This window comes from Pelobates fuscus, chromosome 2 (genome assembly GCF_036172605.1).
Source record: "Pelobates fuscus isolate aPelFus1 chromosome 2, aPelFus1.pri, whole genome shotgun sequence".
Classification (NCBI taxonomy): domain Eukaryota; kingdom Metazoa; phylum Chordata; class Amphibia; order Anura; family Pelobatidae; genus Pelobates; species Pelobates fuscus.
In genome coordinates this window covers 80,815,217-80,834,947 of record NC_086318.1, presented here as the reverse complement: position 1 = coordinate 80,834,947, position 19,731 = coordinate 80,815,217, and the positions used below count along the sequence as shown (strand labels likewise).

General features: G+C 39.0%; 1 protein-coding gene across 2 annotated transcripts; it reads right to left on the bottom strand.

Annotated features, from left to right (window-relative positions):
• Positions 1 to 2,176: 2,176 nt before the first annotated feature.
• COPB2 (COPI coat complex subunit beta 2) lies at positions 2,177 to 18,514 on the bottom strand. 2 transcript variants are annotated; one of them, XM_063442322.1, is made up of 22 exons: positions 18,413 to 18,514; positions 16,841 to 16,978; positions 16,325 to 16,411; positions 14,964 to 15,090; positions 14,383 to 14,531; positions 14,123 to 14,269; positions 13,927 to 14,026; positions 12,879 to 13,021; positions 11,162 to 11,361; positions 10,773 to 10,883; positions 10,035 to 10,123; positions 9,662 to 9,768; positions 9,289 to 9,432; positions 8,971 to 9,101; positions 8,115 to 8,322; positions 7,663 to 7,773; positions 6,798 to 7,012; positions 5,544 to 5,636; positions 5,272 to 5,452; positions 4,161 to 4,226; positions 2,971 to 3,138; positions 2,177 to 2,586 (listed from the first exon to the last, which is right to left on the bottom strand). In XM_063442322.1, the coding sequence occupies exons 1-22, from the start codon at positions 18,413 to 18,415 to the stop codon at positions 2,494 to 2,496; spliced, it is 2,811 nt and encodes a 936-aa protein (XP_063298392.1). In that variant the 5' UTR covers positions 18,416 to 18,514; the 3' UTR covers positions 2,177 to 2,493. The 2 variants fall into 2 exon arrangements, with proteins under 2 accessions (XP_063298392.1, XP_063298393.1); XM_063442323.1 differs by having other exon boundaries at positions 2,995 to 3,138.
• Positions 18,515 to 19,731: the final 1,217 nt, after the last annotated feature.

The window sequence follows — 19,731 nt, the reverse complement described above, 5'->3', positions numbered from 1 at the left end:
AAAGATACTGAAAAGGAGCATTATAATACACACAGAGCTAAAATACTTGTAATTTTTAGTACGAGTTTCCGCTAACCACATGTACAGACAGAAAGAACCCTCTCCAAAATATTGGTTTTATTCTTTTATTTCATGTTGGTTGTGATTAAGGTAAATATCTTCACTTGGGGGGCAGAGCTTGACCGTCAAGCCGAGCAGACACGTGGGAAGCAGGCTTCTGCACTTTCGGTCACAAACTGGGAGATCCCCCAAGCAATCAGCTTGTACACATGATATTGTGCCCTTACCACCCTGGGGATAACTTGATGTGCCGAAAGACACCTTACTTGAACTGCTCTGCAACAGAGAGCCTGCAACGCTGAACTGAGGCCTACTAGCAACAGAGCTCAAGAGAGACGGCTGCTCCAAAGAATAAGTATCTAGTCTACCACACTCCTACCCCTCCCCCTGGACTGGTGGGGGTAATCCTGGTCCCCACTGGCCTGCAGCACAGAGGATAACACCAGCTTGTAAAGCGACTGCCAAATCCAAGATGGCGGACGCGCCTACACCTGATCCCTGGGACCTGAAGCGGCAACTTACCGACACCTCTGGCTACTTAAGCTGCTCAATGATCTCACTGGAAGCTATATTTGAAAAGGTTTGGGCCAAGCTGAGGGAATGCATGGCAACCCCCACTTACTGGCCCACAAAGGGGAATCTGAGTAAGGAGCAGGGAAGGCCCCCTTCAGGCACCAGCATCTTGTACACTCCTGTCTCACCCACTGTATGCATTCCTGGACTGAAGGCCACCAAGGGCTTGCCCCGGAAACACTGTGCATGTAAGCAGAGGCCCGCCAGACCATCACAAAGACTTGGACTCACATAGCCCCCCAGTCCGTGGCTTAGTGGTGTTGGCCACTAAAAGGGACCAGGGCAAGAGAGAAGCCACCCCAAGCATCTGCCATGACACCCTCCCCAAGGAAGTTGGCATGCTCACTTGGAGCTGGACGGCTACAGGAATCGGTTGAACGCTGGTGCTCATTTTTCTGACTGCCTGATTGTTACAACTTGACTCAATTTCTCACTGTTGATATGGCATCAATCAGCTCTTGTTGCACGGGACACTCTCCTACTGGACTGGTACCACCATATTAGCATTATGCTAGTTTAACATGTTACACAGTTCTAGAGTACACTTCATTCTCATTCTGAGAATGTAGAGAAGAGTTGATATATGCACTCTGCGACTGTTAATAGTATAGCCTGGAGTGCCTACATGAGACTAAGCGTTAGAAACAAAAGCGTATTTACCAGACACAACTGCAACCCTTAAGTTAACAATCGTGCTGCACCATCGCCATGACACAAAACTATTACGGTTCACAATCTCAATATTATGCTAACCCACTCCTGCTATAAGAATAACACAGCTTATCGTTTATTACTAACATGCTTAGCACAAACGACATTACACAATCTTTTCTGGCTGACCATACGAATGTTACCCTTTAACCCCCTTAAGGACACATGACGTGTGACATGTCATGATTCCCTTTTATTCCAGAAGTTTGGTCCATAAGGGGTTAAAAAGAAATGTGCAATAACCATGTTATGACAATGTAAGCTTTGATATGCTTGTTGATGCGGTAATGGCACGGCAGGCTTGTATGTTAACCCCATTGCACGAAAAAGAATTTTGAAGAGAAAATACAAAAAAAAACATTAAACAAAACTATTACGGATTAAAGCCTCATGCGAATATATTTCATAAAGTTGGTCCATGTCACCAATAGTGCAGTGTTCATCAGGCATGTGGACATCGGGTCGGTAATAGTGTAGAAATTCCATATGGCAACAATCAAATTATCTTGGTGTGTATCTCTCTAGTAAGACTTCAGTTAAATGTGACATTAATGGATTGCTGATAAAAAGAAAACCAAGCATGCCTTGGTCCAAATGTGGTTCCATCAAACTACATAGTGACAAAAACAAAATCCTTATTTAGGCCAAGTTAGTCATCTGTACCACGGGAGGTACATTTCTCCCCCCAACTGGAATTATTCAGTGATCACCATTGAAAGAAACATGACATATGAATATGTTGCACCTCTTGTCTGTACCTAATATTTTATCTTGGTTTAGCTACCCTTCATGTATTTAATGCAATCTAATGTAAATGTATAACGACAGGTAATATGGTGTAAAGACATTAAAATCTTTATTAATGTTTTAACAATCATTTATAGATGGACAAAACAGGTTTGTGCAATAACCTGTTCAAGGAGATCTGAATTTTATTTCTTACATAACAAAATACATGAAAAGGAGCAAGTACTCAAATGTACAAGAGGGGGTCCATTATCCTTCGCCAGCATTAACATTTGTCGCAGTGTTTAGGCGTCTGCTGGATACTGGAACATTGAGGAGAGAATGAAGCCAAGTTACTAACTGGCCCCCAAAACAGAAGAAAAAAAGGTTTTGGTCACTTAAATAATTTGCTGGGCATTGAATTTAGTCAGAAAGCTCATCATCCAAATTAATGTCTGTCGTATCGATATCATCCAGCTCCATATTATCCAAATCCTCCTCCAGGTCCAGGAAAGCCTGAGAAAAATCAATCAAATCTAAAGTTATTATGAAATATATAGAATATCCAGACAATTTCTGATATTGTGGCTCAATATTTGCAGGCAACCAACTAAAAGCCTGAATCTGCATTGCTCTGCCCTAAATTATAGCATTGTGTAGCAACGGAAGGTAACGGGGGGAGGGAGAGAGAGAGAGAGACAAATAAAACCCAAATATATTATTTACAATAGTGTTTTTGAAACAGACTGATTTCAGCCAAAAAATGCATACTTACAGGTGTTAATGTTAAACCAAAAACTTTATTCTAAAAAGTTTTAATTCTAGGACTAGAGTAAAAGTAATAACTATAACCAACTGACAATACACCAATTTAACCAGATTTAGGGAATACTGGCTGACCTTGGTGGGAGTTGACTCACTCACCTTGTCATCTGTTTTGGGAACCGATTGCTCTTGTGGGGTCACAGAAAAGGTGGGTACACTATCAGTCACAGGTACACTAACAGTCACAGGTGCAGAGACAGGGACTGGTGTGACTGGTGGAGGTGGTGTGTCTCTCTTTATCTCCTATAGGAAGAACAAGGAAGATTTGCACTTATTACTCAAACTGTGGGTCCTGTATAGTGGAAAACAACAACGTTCATACTTTATTTGTAATCATGTGAAAATAATAATAAAAAAAGAACCCAGGATAATGTAGACCAGACAACACAAATGTCATTCCAAAAGGAACACCTTCACAATATATGATTAAATAAAAATTAAAAAAAAAAACTGGATTCCTGAGTATATACAATACAAAGAAAGCAGTCACCTCTGAAATATGTATTTAGGCAAGACAAAGCTGATTTAAAAAAAAAATGAATATCAAGCTTGTGATGGGACAGTTACATATGAAAATTAATACATAGTCCAACACAGCTTAAAATTGTAGCACTTATTACACTAGTAATACAAGTGCAGGGGGTTTTTCAACCATGACTGTAAGGCCGTGCACTGCATTTTTAAAATACTTTAGGAATAACTACAGTTTATTCCTCTGTTCTTTGTAATTACACTTTGGGAAGTCTAAACTATAAATATTTATTTTATTAGAAATGTTTTATTTTGAAAACTTGTCTCACTACAGTTGCAATTATTACAATTAAAAATAAGACCACTGGCCATTTTGGCATCCTCAAATGCACAGGAGAGACTTCCAATAGCAACTGAAAAAAAACTTACAGTTTGAAATAACTGAAAAGCAAACAAATACATTCTAGAACCTAAAGTTAGCTTTCTATTACATTGTGAAATAAACCACATGTTAATTTTGCAGAGAAGCCCACAAACACAACTGACCTTGCGTAACACAAAGGAGTCTAAAAAAAAATCCATTTGAGGGTAATTTACACAGAACTAATAGATGATAGAGGGAATATGGTAAACACATACTATTAGTTTTAATGATCATCAATATCTTTAAAGTTTGGAAGATAGAGTTACCAGCAAACATTTTATGCTATAAGAGGTTACTGGACTTCATTACAATATCAGAAGTTAGTTATTTTAATAATTTTCTTTTGCCACATTATTCATACACAACTCACTTCGCTAGCTTCCTCAGATGGCACAAACCCTTTAGATTCAGCCAGGATATTTCTTTCTTCGTTTGGCTGAGGAGACAGATGGAGGTTGCAATATATGAAAAGAAAAAGAAAATCTTTAGACATTTTTTTAAGTGATAAAAAAAAAATTCTGAATGTTGTGTCAAAACCGCACTGTTAACAAGAACTGTGAAGATTAGAGATTGCTATGGACCATTTGTTTATTAGATACTTCATGGATACAGATCTGCGCTCCAGGAGTGGTTGTATCCGTGGGCATCCTACGTTGGCTTGTATGGCGATCAATGGCCAAGGGAGCACGCTGTCCTCAACTCATCCTGCAAACGTTTCTGGGACTGAGTGTGTAAGACTCTTGCCACTGCAGACGAGCCGAATCCCAGCAATTGAAGTTGGATGGATTGTGGTTCATGAGAGCCTGAGTGGAAAGTATCTGCCTACCAGTTTGCATTTTGTCTTTTCTTTACGATCTTACATTTACCAACATATCTCGGACAATCCATATGTGGCTACTTGCTGGTTGCTCCAGTGGTTACATACAAGTGCATTTAAGCTGCTAAATAACAAATATTTACTATGCGATCACAAATATTTTTCTAATGTTATCCTTTTATTTTAAACAATCAGATGTTATCTATGTGCCAGTCCAGCTACTGACATTAATTGTGTACAATCTTTACGGTTATACAGCTGTATGCTGGAAAAATTAAGCTTTTTTTTTACTATGCCATCATCTCAATAAAAAAAAAAAAAAAAAAATATATATATATATATATATATATATATATATATATATATATATATATATATATAAATAGGAGCAGGGTAATATTTTAACAGATAGCAAAATAATGGTACATTTATTACTGCACCCATTGTATAGTGTTTCAATGTAATATAATAGCTTTAATCCTTAGCAAAAGGCAACACGGTTAGGCACATAAAAATGTGCTGAAGTTCTGTCTGTTAAAATCTTTTTTTTACATGACTGACCCTGAAAACGTAAATACCCATAATGCATTGCCCTGTGGAGTAAAAGGTTATGGTGAAGTGTGGAGATGACCAGGCGAGTAGAAATAATGGAAGGGTTACTTACAGTCACATTGCGATATTCACTTGCTGGAAGCAGGGCACTACTCTTCTGCTTCAGGAACTGTTCTCCCATAAAGGCTTCCTTCAGACCAGGAAAGAGGTTCTCATATTCTGTGGGATCAGCCAATGAGTCTGCTGCCTTCTGGTTTACCTTGGACAAGCTTTCCTTCCACAGCTTCACAACCCTGGAGAAAAAAGCAAAAGAAATGTGCAATAATCTACACTGACCCTTATGGATAACGCTCAGTTCACACACATATATCGATTTTAACATACCTGGACACCTCACTTGGTATGTAGGTTCTTGCCAAGAATGCAGCCTCAGGAAGCCGGCCAGTAGAAATCAGGAGCTCCAAGCATGTATCCAGCCTGGAAATAGAACATGCAGTTATAAGCAGATAAAACATCTCATATTAATATAACAGGAGCAAATCTACAATCTTCAAAGATAGACAATAGGCATTGAAACTTGGTTATGCCCCATACAACGAGTGGCATCCCAGTATTTGAAAAACTGGTATATTAGTTATAGGAATGGAAGCAGTATCCTGGGAAGATTTAAAAAAAAGTCAGCTGAATATATTGAAGGGTTTTCGGTTTAAAGCACTGTAGTCGCACATGGCAATCATCAGGTTTGTTGGAGTTTTAAATACGAAAGCTGCAAAGACATCTGAGTAGTTAGGGCATTAGAAGGTGCTGGAAATAAGAGGAGCTTTTTTTTTTTAGTTGCAAGAAAATACAGATAGGTTGACATGCCCCAACAGCATATGTCCGGCTCTGCAGTATATCAGGAGGGGTGAGTATGTTCAATCTGTGGCAATAGGCTCCCAGAACCTCTGGCAGATAGCATCAAAACGAGCCTTGAAGAGGTCTCTCCACTCTAGGCCATCCAGGTCAGCTTGGCAGTGTGGACGTTTTAGCACGGTGGCCATCTTGTTTGCGCCACGCGGCTTCTGAGGCCACTGGTGTATCTTGTGTTGCGAGTCTAGAGCGACCCAGTGGGGACCAGGATGACCCCCCGGTCCAAAAGGGTGGTGGGAGGGGGGGTGTGGAGGGGTCACGGGGCTCCATATACGCTGCCTAGAGGCTTGCACACTGCATTGGGAGATCGGCCACCTCTCACCTCGCCTGGCAGTCCTGTAGGCCTTGAAGAAAATGGTCATATATGCTGGGTGTTCCGAACCCGGTGCGATAGGTTCAGTGGGTTGCTAAGTAGCAGTTAAACAGTAGTTCGGAACCACAGGAGTCAGGTTGTTCAGCTTTTTCGCATGTATATGGCCCAATTTGCCATGAGCTACTGGATAGCACGTCCGGCCATTTTGCCTGTCAGGTCCCGCCCCCCAAGAGGAGCCTTTTTTTTTTAGGTATGCATAACCATGTGCCAAATATCTTATCAATAACCAGAAACAAACTATAAATAAAATTAAATTAAAAACACATTTGAAAAAAGTTATAGAATTAAGAGTTACCAATAAAGGGAATGAGATTTTAATAACCGGATTTGCCAATTTTGCATATTCTGCAACTTACTTTCCCAGTAAGAAGTAGCTAAGGAAGGCAACATTGTTTTTGCCATCTCTCTCAGCTCCTTCTGCCAGCTTGTTCACCATGGGAGCGTTTCCTGAAGAGGTGGCCAAAAGTAAGAGACCTCCGTAGTCCTGTGCATTGTGAAGGCACTCCTGGGCTAAACCAAACTGACATTTGCTAATGGCCAACTCAGCCAGCTGTTTCCACTTCTGTTCTGACTGTGAGAGAGAAAAACAAGCGTGAGATTTTTTCAGTGGCTGTTAGCAAGCAATGTCCATCACAGTACTTAAGGGTTAAAGGGACTCCCCAGTGCCAGGAAAACAAACCCGTTTCCCTCTCCCTCTCACCCCCCCATCCCATGTTGCTAAAGGGGTTAAAACCTCTTCAGTGACTTACCTGAGTCAGGCTCCGCCCACGCTCCTCCACAGCCGATGTCAGCTGGTGAGGGAGACCAGCTGCACGCGCATTAGACCTCCACAAAGGAAACATTATTCAATGCTTTCCTATGGGGATTCTGGCGATGCGTTTTAAGAACCCGGAAGTCCCTCAAGTGGCTGTCTGATAGACAGACACTAGAGGAGGACTCAACCCTGCAAGGTTATTATTGCAGTTTATAAAATAATTACACTTGCAGGGTTAAGGGTGATGGGGTTAGCAGTGTCCTTTTAAAGGTCCATAAAGGATTAATTGAACAGCGCTGTCAAGGTAAAAACAGCAAGTATATTATAATTACGATATGCTCAATAAATCTCTCAAAATAAAATTAAATTGGGTAAAGACCCAAATTGCAGTGTCTATGTATATACAATGTACTCATTTTTATCAGCAGAAGTAGATGTATGTTGGCTGCAATAATGTGAACTTTTACCTCTGCCTCCACAGCCAACTGGTATGCGATCTTCAGCTCCCCTAGCTGTAATGCCAGTTCAAAGCGATGCTCTGGATCTGTGGAAACAGCCAATGCCTGTTGTTTGAAGCCCTGTATGAAAACAGCCACAAACATAAGTAAAACAAAAACAGCCTGACCAATGCTACAGATGACAATCCTTCCCAACAAACACATGCTCACACATCTTCATTAGCTTTTCAGCATATCATTATCTGCTTAGTCATTATGTATATAAAGTTTCAAGGTTAAACATAAATTTCTCTACCCAATAAAGTATAATTAGCATTAGTATGAATTTAACCCGTTCACAAGTTTAATGCAAATACTCTCCAAAATTAGTAGCATTTGTCTATATTTAACAATTTTGGATTGCAGTGCCTATACTTACAAGACACACATGCAATGCCTGAGCATAATTATCTCTTTCCCACCTGCTTTTCCAAAAAGTGAGCGACACGTGTTCTCTGCTCTTTAGGGATTGTCGGGATGACCTTGTCAGCCATACTAAAGTCTCTTCGCATCACTGCTGTCTGGTACTCCAGGACTGACACCAGCAGAGAGTAACTGACTATGTTCAGTTCCTTGTCCCCCAGGTATAAACGGTTATCTTTGGGGATATAACCCAGTAAGTACATGGTCCTGAGAAGAGAATATCAACATCATATGATATCACTTACTAATAAAAAAAATACCCGGATTTACAGATTGAAAGTGTGACATTGTTCTTCATGTATTTTGTGCAAAGGCCTATCACATAAATCCTAAAAGCTAAGCAGAAGTATTAATGTAGCAATGTATGGAAAGGATTATACTGGTATTTGCAAAGCTCTATTCATAATGTTATTTCTGTCAAAAGCACACAAAAGCCTTACATATACTCAGATCTGAGCCATGCTTTACTCCCTGAAAATCCTATTAACCCAAAGAACTAAGGTATGTGAAAGCTTGGCACGTCTTCAAGAATCAGAAACGCATTCTGGACGAGAGCCAGTGTTTATTCACTAAACTGTCAATAGTGGAGAACTGACATTTTCATTAACAAAAACTAGGCTAAAATGTCACAAATAACCTTTTGCATTTGACACTATGTATGAAAGAGTTTACTCAGACTTTCGTAGACAACAGATTGTTACCAAGATTGGTAAAATGAACGCCTTATTGAGCACTATATACTTTCTTTTCAGTTGGATATTAATTGTCGGGGAAGAAAACAACCATACCACTAATAATTGCTTAATGACTGCAAAATGGAGTAAGGTTAAAGCCCACATTAAACTAACGACTCACCTGTCCAAATGTGCGATGGTAACAATTTCTCCTCCCACATAATAGTTTAGCCGATTTACTGTGCTGGTGTAGATGAAACAATCTCCAACCCAAAGACCAGTCTTTACTATTTCCTGGATTTCACCAAGGACCTGGGAAAGGTGGGACATATATATATTTATTAAAAACTAAAAATCTAAGTGAAACCTATAGGTTTTCTAGTTTAACCTTGGGTGTAGATTTCCAGTTTAAACTCAATTATATTTTTATTCTCATGTAAAACATGACATTAAAATAAGCACAAGTGTGTAGTACCAATCAATATTAAGAGCTGTTCACCTCAAAAGCATCCTCAATGCCATCTTCCGATACACCCTCATGGGTCTCCTGAGCTGCAGCCACCTTGTCAGACATGTACTTGAGGATGAAAAAGGATTCCTCTGTAGCGATGCAAACCAGCTCCCCGGAGTCTGACCAGAAGATCTGCAACATGCAACACCAGTTACACAAACGTTCAATGCAGGTGCACACCCTGAGCTGGTACAAGTAACTCTACAAAAAGACTACCAGCTTCAATAACCAGAAGCTGTATAGTATTGGACTATGGCAGTATTCTGTGTATTTTTATCCAAGTACATTATACAATGAGGTAGAATAGTAGAGGCACATATTTAGATTTTACAGCTCTGTCGCAATTAGTTTGTTAACTCACATGTTTAGGCTGAATTTCAATCCTTCTGATTAGCTCAGTGTTCTCCCAGTCATAAAAGGCTAATCCACTAAGAGACCGCACACCCAGTAGAAAGCCACCGTAAATACCTAAGAAAGATGGAAGAAGACAAAACCATTTCAACTACATCATAAACCAGAAGGAAATTTCAAATACATGTATTTTATATCCTTGTTTTGGCACAAAATAATAATGTCAGGCACAATGTGTGATTGTTGCCAAATTACACTGGGGTGACAGATTTCTGTATGTAAAGTGTATCTCCCTAACAAAGGAAGGTCAGCTGTTGTGTACGAGTGTCTTTGATTGCAGCATTGTACAGATACTGCATATCATTTTCCCAAGGTAAACTTACTCTCTGCCCCAAAGTCTGGTTTGAAGCTCTTCTTCTCTTTGAAGTTCTTGAAAATCTTGACCACGCTGTTACTTTCTCGGATTGCATATCTGCAGGTTGCACAAAAAGCTTATGAAATTGGACACTTTTTAAACCCATCTTAAAATCAACTTGTATGTATTAAAAAGATTACTAGGATGTGAGGGTACTTGAGTATTTATCACCTTAGATAATGTTACAGACCCGGTTTCCCATAATACCAGTGTGCTCACTAATCATCTTCGTGAATTATACAAAGCTATCTGTGCAAGTGGAGGAGTAATACACATATTCAGCTCATAAGAGGGTCTAAGATGGTCTTTATAGTAATGGACAAGAAGTCTTCAGCCAGGAAACATGTAAGATTAAACACTGACCAATCATTTTAAAGCTGAAAAAGTGTGATAAACTCATTAAGAGAAACCAACCTATGGTTATTCTCAACTCTGAGTGGAAGCTGCAGCATAGCTCACAGAGAAAGCATCTGTTTTTTGATCTATGATTTCCTCTACAGAAATAGAAAAGCTTCCTTCTAGTCCAGCAGGATTTGAATGAAATCCCTACTTTTCAGTAAGATTTCATAAATAGTGTCTTTGATTGCATCCCTTCCTAGCACTGCCTATTTTTGCAGTTATGTATGTCCACCAATATGAAGAAGGCACATTAATAATAACATGATCTAGACTGTGCCAATGTCAACAGAATTTGCTATAAACTTACTCTGAGGAGTCGTGAGCCCAGACAAACTCCTGCGCAGAGCCAAAGCTCTTGTTCCTTAGTGCCATAGCAGTGTAAATGATGTATTCACCATCGCCGCAAACTACCACAAACCTGAAAACAAAAATAGAAAAACGAATACAACATTAAAATACGTACACACATATTCTGAACACAAGTCAACTCGTTCATAGATATATAAAAAAAAATAAAATAAATAAAAGGTAGGAGAACTCAATAGATAAAACAAATTACTAAGGATTTTTATAGTTTTTCAGATGAAACTAATTTAGTAAATTTCTTTCCTCTTACATCACATAAATGAGTTCCTATAACCAATCTAAGCAGGAACCTTAAGGACAGACCTTCACCCTCCCATTTCTGGTTCTTACCTCCCATTAGGGTTGTGTTGGATGGTCTGAGGGTAAATTTCACAGCTTCCCATGTCCTTCACAGCCAATGGCAGTCTTTCTCCATCTTTGATTTCAGCATCTCCCATGGCTTTTAGGTTGGCCTGCTGGACCTCAGAGTGTTTTGCCCAGATAATCTTTCCATTGGCATCCATTGACATAGCAGGCTCCTCTCGCCCAAGCTGTGGAGGGGTAAGCCATTAATATAATATTCAACAGCATTACAAATGTGCCAGTACTCCTCACGCTAGATATGATTATGTCCAATTGTCATGACAATTTATAAGCAAGAATACAATCTAGACCTTTTCCAAATGACAGTCAGTCTGACTTTAAATATTATTTACATCATATATCCTGCAAATAACTGGAGATGCAATGTAAATTAAAATAAGCGTACTTACAATAGTGAGAAAAAGGATGCATGTGTGTGTGCATTTTGTTAATTTGCAACTACAAACATTGCCATATGAAGAAAAGAACCCAAATCAGAAATAGGAAATAACAAAAAGCATACAGATAGTTCACTGGAACAAACAAAAAGGCACAAATATTTTTTTTAAAGGGACACTATAGTCACCTGAACAACGTTAACTTAATGAAGCAGTTTTGGTGTATAGAACATGCCCCTGCAGCCTCACTGCCCAATCCTCTGCCATTTAGGAGTTAAATCCCTTTGTTTATGAACCCTAGTCACACCTCCCTGCATGTGACTTGCACAGCCTTCCATAAATACTTCCTGTAAAGAGAGCCCTATTTAGGCTTTTATTGCAAGTTCTGTTTAATTAAGATTTTCTTATCCCTTGCTATGTTAATAGCGTGCTAGACCCTGCAGAGGCCTCCTGTATGTGATTGAAGTTCAATTTAGAGATTGAGATACAATTATTTAAGGTAAATTACATCTGTTTGAAAGTGAAACCAGTTTTTTTTTTCATGCAGGCTCTGTCAATCATAGCCAGGGGAGGTGTGGCTAGGGCTGCATAAACAGAAACAAAGTGATTTAACTCCTAAATGACAGTGAATTGAGCAGTGAAATTGCAGGGGAATGATCTATACACTAAAACTGCTTTATTTAGCCAAAGTAATTTAGGTGACTATAGTGTTCCTTTAAACAACAAAGAATCTAACTAAAGTGGAGCTTCTCTTTATCCTGACTTCAAACAATACAACTGTTGAGTTGACCATCTTAGACTTTGCAGTATTTTAAAGATGAATGATGCATTGCAATCAGCAGAGAGTTGAAACATGCACCACACACCAGTACACACATCTGTGAACATGACACTATTCTAGATGAGGCTGATGTTATCCTACAAGTCCTACATATACAAAAATCATATTGTAAACTCTCTGTAGTTTATTAGGAGCTCTTGTCAAGGTTTGGATTTTAAATAGATGGGAAAAAGCAACAGCATTTTAAAAAGGTACAGAACACAATCAGGTTTTAAGAAAAAAGAAAAGTCATGTTTCAAGCTTCTGAGAGTTAATTCAGGACAGACACAAGGAAGGTTAAATAATTAAATAACAGCCACTCACCAAAACGTGCAAAAAACTCTTAATATAAACACTTTGAAACATATTATTCACTTGTTCTGAATATAACTAAGTGGTTAATTATTAAAATATTAATAGAGCGGAAACAAGCAATGTGTAGATTACAGAGGCTCTTAGAAGGTTTGTATAATATATGTAAACTCACCTTAACGATAATGCTACCTTCATCATATCCCAATGCAATATTGTTAGAGCCACGTAGACCAGACACGCACCACACTCTCTCCATTCCATAATTAAGAGTACTCTCCAGGCGGTAGGTGCTAGAGTGCCAGATCCTCACCGTTCCTGGAAGAAAAGATTGCAATAAATCAACTGTCTTAGGAAATCAAATCAATATCTTAAGTCATTCTTGTAGTTATATATTAATATAAAGAATTAACTAAGGATTTACAAAAGTAATCATAGGTTTGAAAAGTAAACATTAAAAGGACCACTATAGTGCCAGGAAAACACGTAGTATAAGTAGGTCCCCCCCACCCTTATGGCCCCCCTCCTGCCGGGCTGAAGTGGAGGAAGGGGTTAAACACTTACCTTTCTCAAGCGCCGGGCTCCCTCGGTGCTGGGGACTCTCCTCCCTCTTCCACCGAATGCGCATGCTGTCAATGAGACAGCCACTAGAGGCTGGATTAACCCTAATGTAAACATAGTTTTGTTTACAGCAGGCAGGGTTAACCCTAGATGGACCTGGCACCCAGACCACTTCATTAAGCTGAAGTGGTCTGGGTGACTATAGTGGTCCTTTAACCCCTTAAGGACCAAACTTCTGGAATAAAAGGGAATCATGACTTGTCACACATGTCATGTGTCCTTAAGGGGTTAATTCCTGATCACTGTTCTGGTGATTTGTTCCCTCCAAAAAAAGTAGAGGTTCACATTTCATTTTAACTGACCACACTGTAACAGCTTCTAAGTGAAACATGCAAATACAAATACATAGCAGCAATACAGCTAAAGCCTCTGGATTGAAGATTAAGGTGGATCAAGTAAAGAAGAAAAAAAATTAAAAGGAGGCAAACATTTTTTTCTTAATTATTTACTGTATAGACAGATTTTGGAGGGGTGGGGGATCAAATAAAATAATGGCAGCTCCCTGTTCGTTATAAAAGAGAATGGGTGGAATAAATGGTTGTACTGATTATCATTCAACACAATCATAGAGAAATTGACAAAATAATGTCTAAACCACTTACCATCTTCAGAACCTGTAATAATAATGGGGAGCTCAGGATGAAAGCTGACACAGGAAACATTCTGAGCGTGGCCTTCTAATGTCTGCACACAAGTTTTATTCTGTGAGAGAAAGAATGTCCAGAATGAACTCTGTTGTAAATCTCATAGTGAGTCAGTTATTTTACCAATTACTGCATTTAATGGTTTGCTTCTCACCTGATAGTCCCAAATCTTTACCAATCTGTCATCTGCCCCAGAGATAAGGTAAGGCTTGTCACCACCACTGTAATAATCAATGCAATTGACTCCTTTTTCATGACCCTCAAGTGTGAAGTTTGGCGATGAGGACCCTAGCTGCCACACCTGTGGATAGCAAATATACAATTAGAAGAGACAGTAAAATAAATGCATTGTGCGGTCTTGGTGCATGAAACAAAGCAGCAGCATGGTTGTTAAGGACTTATTGGTATTTTCACCTTGATGGTACGGTCCAGAGAAGCACTTGCAAACTGATTGTTGTCTTTAGGGTTTATTACAATCTGCATTACATAGTGTGTGTGGCCTTCAAAGACTTGCGAGCAGGACCATTTCTTATCCCAGTCCCAGAGCTTGATCAACATGTCATCTGCAAGAGAAAGTGTACATCTTTACCCAACTCATTCACTCTGAATTGTGCGTATATACAGAGACACACCTAGAACGCTGCACATTTTTGTCTGCATAAAAAAAAATGGTACTTTTGTCCTCACGCTACATTTATTAATAAAGCAATAAAAATTTAAAAGTAAGACTGATGTTTCAGTCTGATAACATTTATTAAACATTTATTTCTGTGGGCCCACATATACATTTCCTTTTCCTGCACCATCTACTATAGCTTAACCCTAGATTTAGAATTTGGGTTTCACAACCAAAAACACTGATGACTCCATACTGGATATTATATTGCAATACATTTAAAAATAAAAGTATTTGATTTTACCAAGAATATTTTCTCTGTGTAACAATAGCATACATTTAGCATTAAATACGTACATTTCAAATGTGTATATCTTACCACTGCTTGTTAGAATGAAAGGCTGTGTGGGATGTACAGCAATACAGCGGATATAATCTGAATGTGCTTCAAACATGTGAACCCTCTCCAATGTATTGTAGTTGAATACCCGGATCTGCATGTCATCCTACAAAGGAAACAGAAAGCCAACATTATTTAACCTTTTCTGCTGACAGTCCATTGTGTCATTATTATTATTTATAAAGCACCAACAAATTAGCACTGTACAATAGGTGCACTAGCAGACAAGTATTTGCAACAAGACGTGTTGGACACACAGGAAAAGAGGGTGTATAGGGCCCCACTCAAACAAGCTTACATTTTAGAGGGAGTGGGGTAATGTGCCACAAGAGGCAAGTCCAGGATGTATTTCATGTATGGAGAAAAATTAGGTAACTAGAATAGTTTTTTATTTGGATGACAATTATTCTTATTGGTATTTATATAGCGCCAACATATTCCGTAGAGATTTACCAATAAATGAGACAATTACAAAATGTTACAGGAGTTTGATGCAGACGCGGCTGAGACAAGCTTACAATCTAGAGGGAGCCAGATGGGTTACCAGGGTGCGTGGAGGTAAAGGTATTAACCGTTTAATTGATATGCTTTCCTAAAGAAGTGAGTTTTTAATGATCTTTTGAAGGAACAGAAACTGGGTGAGAGTCTAACGGAGCAGGGAAGGGAGTTCCACAGGAACGCACAACCCTAGAGAAGTCCCCCTTGAAGTTGGGCGTCACAGTGCAAGTACAAATAGAGGATAGACACAGCCTCTGGGCAGAGCATAGAAGCCTGGACGGGATATACTTTTGCACACTGAGTGAGGTCATTGAATTGCCTGCATTATACACTGTTGGACTGTGTCTTAAAGGAACACTATACCGTTAGGAATACAAACCTGCCAAACAAATGCTCCTCATAGAGCTGGTGACACGTTAAAAATAGCATTACTTCTTCAATGCATTAAACAAACTAGTGTACACATTATATAAAATCATCTAGTTATTCATAATAGCCATTATTTGTAACCCTTTACAGAATTACGAGTATTAAGAGCGTCCCTTGTAGACCATCATAATTCTCTTTTGATTAGGACATCTTTACCTCAACTAACATATACAGTGAATTTTGGATCAGTTTATTCTAAAATACATCATTTTACTGTATGTTTGTTTAATGTGATTCACTACCTATTGAAAAGATTTAGATTACATTTTAGTGATAATAGTAAAAGATGCTGATTGGAGAAAAAAAAAAAAGAGTGTAAATGACCCTACATAAAGTGTTTTGTGATTTTGCAACCTCTAAGGTTCTAGAATGTGAAATGCACATACATAAAAAACAGATTTTATTTCACTTACTGCTCCAGTGACCACCCAGTTTTTTCTGGCCACAAACTTTGCTGCTCTGACAGGAAGATCGCAAACTTCAAAGGTTTTGACCAAAGTCTAGAAACAAATAAGACATATTACTAAAGGAAACTTATAAAAATCTCAGACATTTGAAAATAAAGTAGGCTGGAGTACTTGGCTATTTTAGCAAGGATCAAGCTTAGGAACTAAAAATCGGTAGATATTAGTCACAATATTGCGAGCTCACTTCAAATATCAGTAGCATTTATGAAATTAGCCAGAGTTTTTATAACGTTGGCAAAGACGGTTTATAGCAGTTCTTCATTAAATCATTCTTAACAGCAACTTCCTCTGTGAACTAGGACATTAGGAATGTGTGTGAAGAAAGGCTGCAACAATACCCAGAATCAACAAAGCAATAGCTTTTTAGATAAAACTACTCATGCCTGTTTGGCTCCAAACAGAAGAGGCTGAATTTGAAATTTGACATCATGACTCATTTGCATCAGTTTAAATCCACATTACCTGTGTCTCATGGTTCCATACACAGACGCTGCCATTGTACAGACTTGCCAGCATCCATGGTTCAGTAGGGTGCAAGTCAACACTTTTTACTCGGTCAGACCGAGCGGTCAGTTTCCGCTTGATGTCAAGTCGCAGAGGCTGCAAAGATTATATAGAATATTGAATATAAGTAATAAAAGTAATTTAAAACGCATAGCAGAACAAGTGTTCTACATTTCGAACATCATTTGGGAAGTTATGTGTCGCTGATGTGTTCCTCCAGATACACAGATTCATGCTTATACAATGTTGTCAGTCAGGGACCTAAAACACCACAGTTGTATACCAATTCTACCTGGGAGGTACAACTCCACTCTTTTCTACCTGCCAGTGGTTTACTATGCCATATCTGATACGACCCAAACCCATGCAATTGTTACTTGCATACTGAACAGATGCAATTCAAATTCAGGTGTATGTATACATCTTGTAAGCAGAGGAATTATTGTACTGACTGACCAGTGTAATAAGCAAGAACCAAAATATCTAAGGTTTTTAGCATCTAAATCCGTGCAAGATTTATATCCACTAAACAGCAGTTTTTAGTGAATTGGAAAACATATGGTAAAGTTTTTGATAAAACTGTCAAGTTGTTACTACAGCCAAGTTGAAGAATTTTTTCACAACCTCTTTTACACAATATATCTTTATTAAAAGAATAATAAATAAAAAACTGTTTAGTACCAATAATACAGACAATTTTCATTACTTTACTGTGCCATTACACACTGCCCAGCTGTGGCTAAAATCTCTATTTACTGTTTTATTCACTTATTTTATCCTAAAGGGTCACTAAAAATAAATTGCAACGTTGAGATGCCCAAGTTAAAATATGCGACATCAGCCAAGTTTTTTTGTTAGTTTTCAGGTTTGTTTTTTTTTGCAAATCTGCTATTTTTTTGTCCGAATTGTGTTCACCAATTCACCACAATTTTGTGTTTAGCAACAAACGTTCAAAGGACCCATTATCTTCTTCTATGAAGAATGGTTTTGTCTTTTTCCCAAGGTGTTGATACATTTTACCAAACTTTCATTCTCTTAGTCTCTGATAGGCTCCTCCAGATACACAGAGTCAATCAATGTTGTTAGTCAGGGACACAAAACACCACCCCCGTTGTAAACCAATTCTACCAAGGAGACACAACACCAAGTTGTGGTGAATTGAATAACGAATTGCAAAACAAAAAATTAAAGTCAGGTAGCCCTAATGCTAGGCTTTAATTTGAGAAGACATGTTTGCTGCCCTGGTTTAATAGCTCACTATACTGCATTGTAACGCAGGTTCTGTAACTCACTCTGCTCAGCACAGTAAGGGCATGGCTCATGGACAGACATACATACATGACACATTTGTACATGTATGATACATGCAATGCCTGCCTGTGCCAGTACATATCTAGACTAACATCCCCCCCCTCCTCCTCCCCCTCCCTGTGAAGCCAGCAGGGCCCCTGTCTGCCTATATAGCACTGAGTGCCCCCCGGGTACAGGCTGTGCGCTGGGCACTGCCAGGCCCATTCTCCGCTCTCTCACCATTTCTCCGGTCCTTCTCGCTCACTGTCTGACTGACTGACGTGGAGCTTCCGGGAGCACAGTCACATCCCGCGAGACTTCCCTTCCAGCCACTTCCGTAGGCGGCTGCTTTCCGACGTTGTCGGAAGTCCATCTTGTGACTGGCGTTGCCGTGACGTGGCCATTCGCTATTGCCAAGAAAACAACGGCAAGCGCCATCTATTGAATGGCAGAATAGATCCGGGTTTCTAACCCGAAGGGGGCGCTGTGCTCTTACAAAGCATGCGCTCCCTTCACTCACCAACTATTTGTAGTGCATAAAAAAAAAAAAAAAAAAATCAATTTGCAATTTTACGTTTAGACCAGGGATAGGCAACCTTTGGCACTCCAGATGTTGTGGACTACATCCCCCATAATGCCCTTACATCCATAATGCTGGAAAAGCATTATGGGAGGTGTAGTCCAAAACATCTGGAGTGCTGACGGTCCAGATGTTTTTCCTGGTTTAGACAGACATAATAAATCAATCAATTCATGAACAAAGAGGGTTTTGATTTTAGGTGTGTGAGTTGGGGTATAATCAGGAATAGGGCTTTTCTGGTGATTTGTATGTGTTTTACTAATAATATGTGACTTCAGAGGGTTGCTCCAACCACCATGACCAATTCAGTGATTTGAAGTGATTTGAATATTAGTGGACCTAATATTAATGCCCCATACGGCATTGTAGACTTAAAACCAAAATTGTTTGTTTAAGGGTTGAAGGATCACTTCAACATTCCTCCACACTGTTCCCATTTAGGAGTGCCTATTTTGGGCCTAAATCCCGCTGTCCCTCATTTCTATTCTAATGTCCCTCAATTGTAGGAGCTAAGTATTGTTGATGTGTCTCAGTCTATAACAGAGCTGCGCAGCAATAATATCCTCTTTAAACTACAATAAATGTGTTTAGAAATAAGTCTCTGTAGATAAGATACAGTATATTGTTCTTGTTCTAAATTACAATTTACAAGTATACCGCCTTGTATTTATTAGCATTGTGCAAATATATATGTTCACACGTCCCGGAGAACAGAGTGCCAGTATGCTAGTATGCTACGATGGGCCAAAATTTTCAAATGAGTAAAATATGTATATTTTATAGATTATACAGTTAAACATTGCACATTTGAGAGATATTTTCATGCATTGGAATATAAATTGTTATTAGTAAATTACTCAGATTTCTCAGAAGGGCCCCACCCCTGGCCACACTCCCAGTCACAACACTAAAATGAAAGTTTCCCTCTTTGTCCATTTGAAATATTAGGCGGTACGTGCAACTAAAATGTAATGTAGAA

Coding starts and splice junctions, on each gene's coding strand:
- COPB2 (XM_063442322.1), bottom strand. Junction 15,091..16,324: donor ACTGGGTGGTCACTGGAGCA/GTAAGTGAAATA, acceptor TTTCCTTTGTAG/GATGACATGCAGATCCGGGT. Junction 9,769..10,034: donor ACCAGACTTTGGGGCAGAGA/GTAAGTTTACCT, acceptor CATCTTTCTTAG/GTATTTACGGTGGCTTTCTA.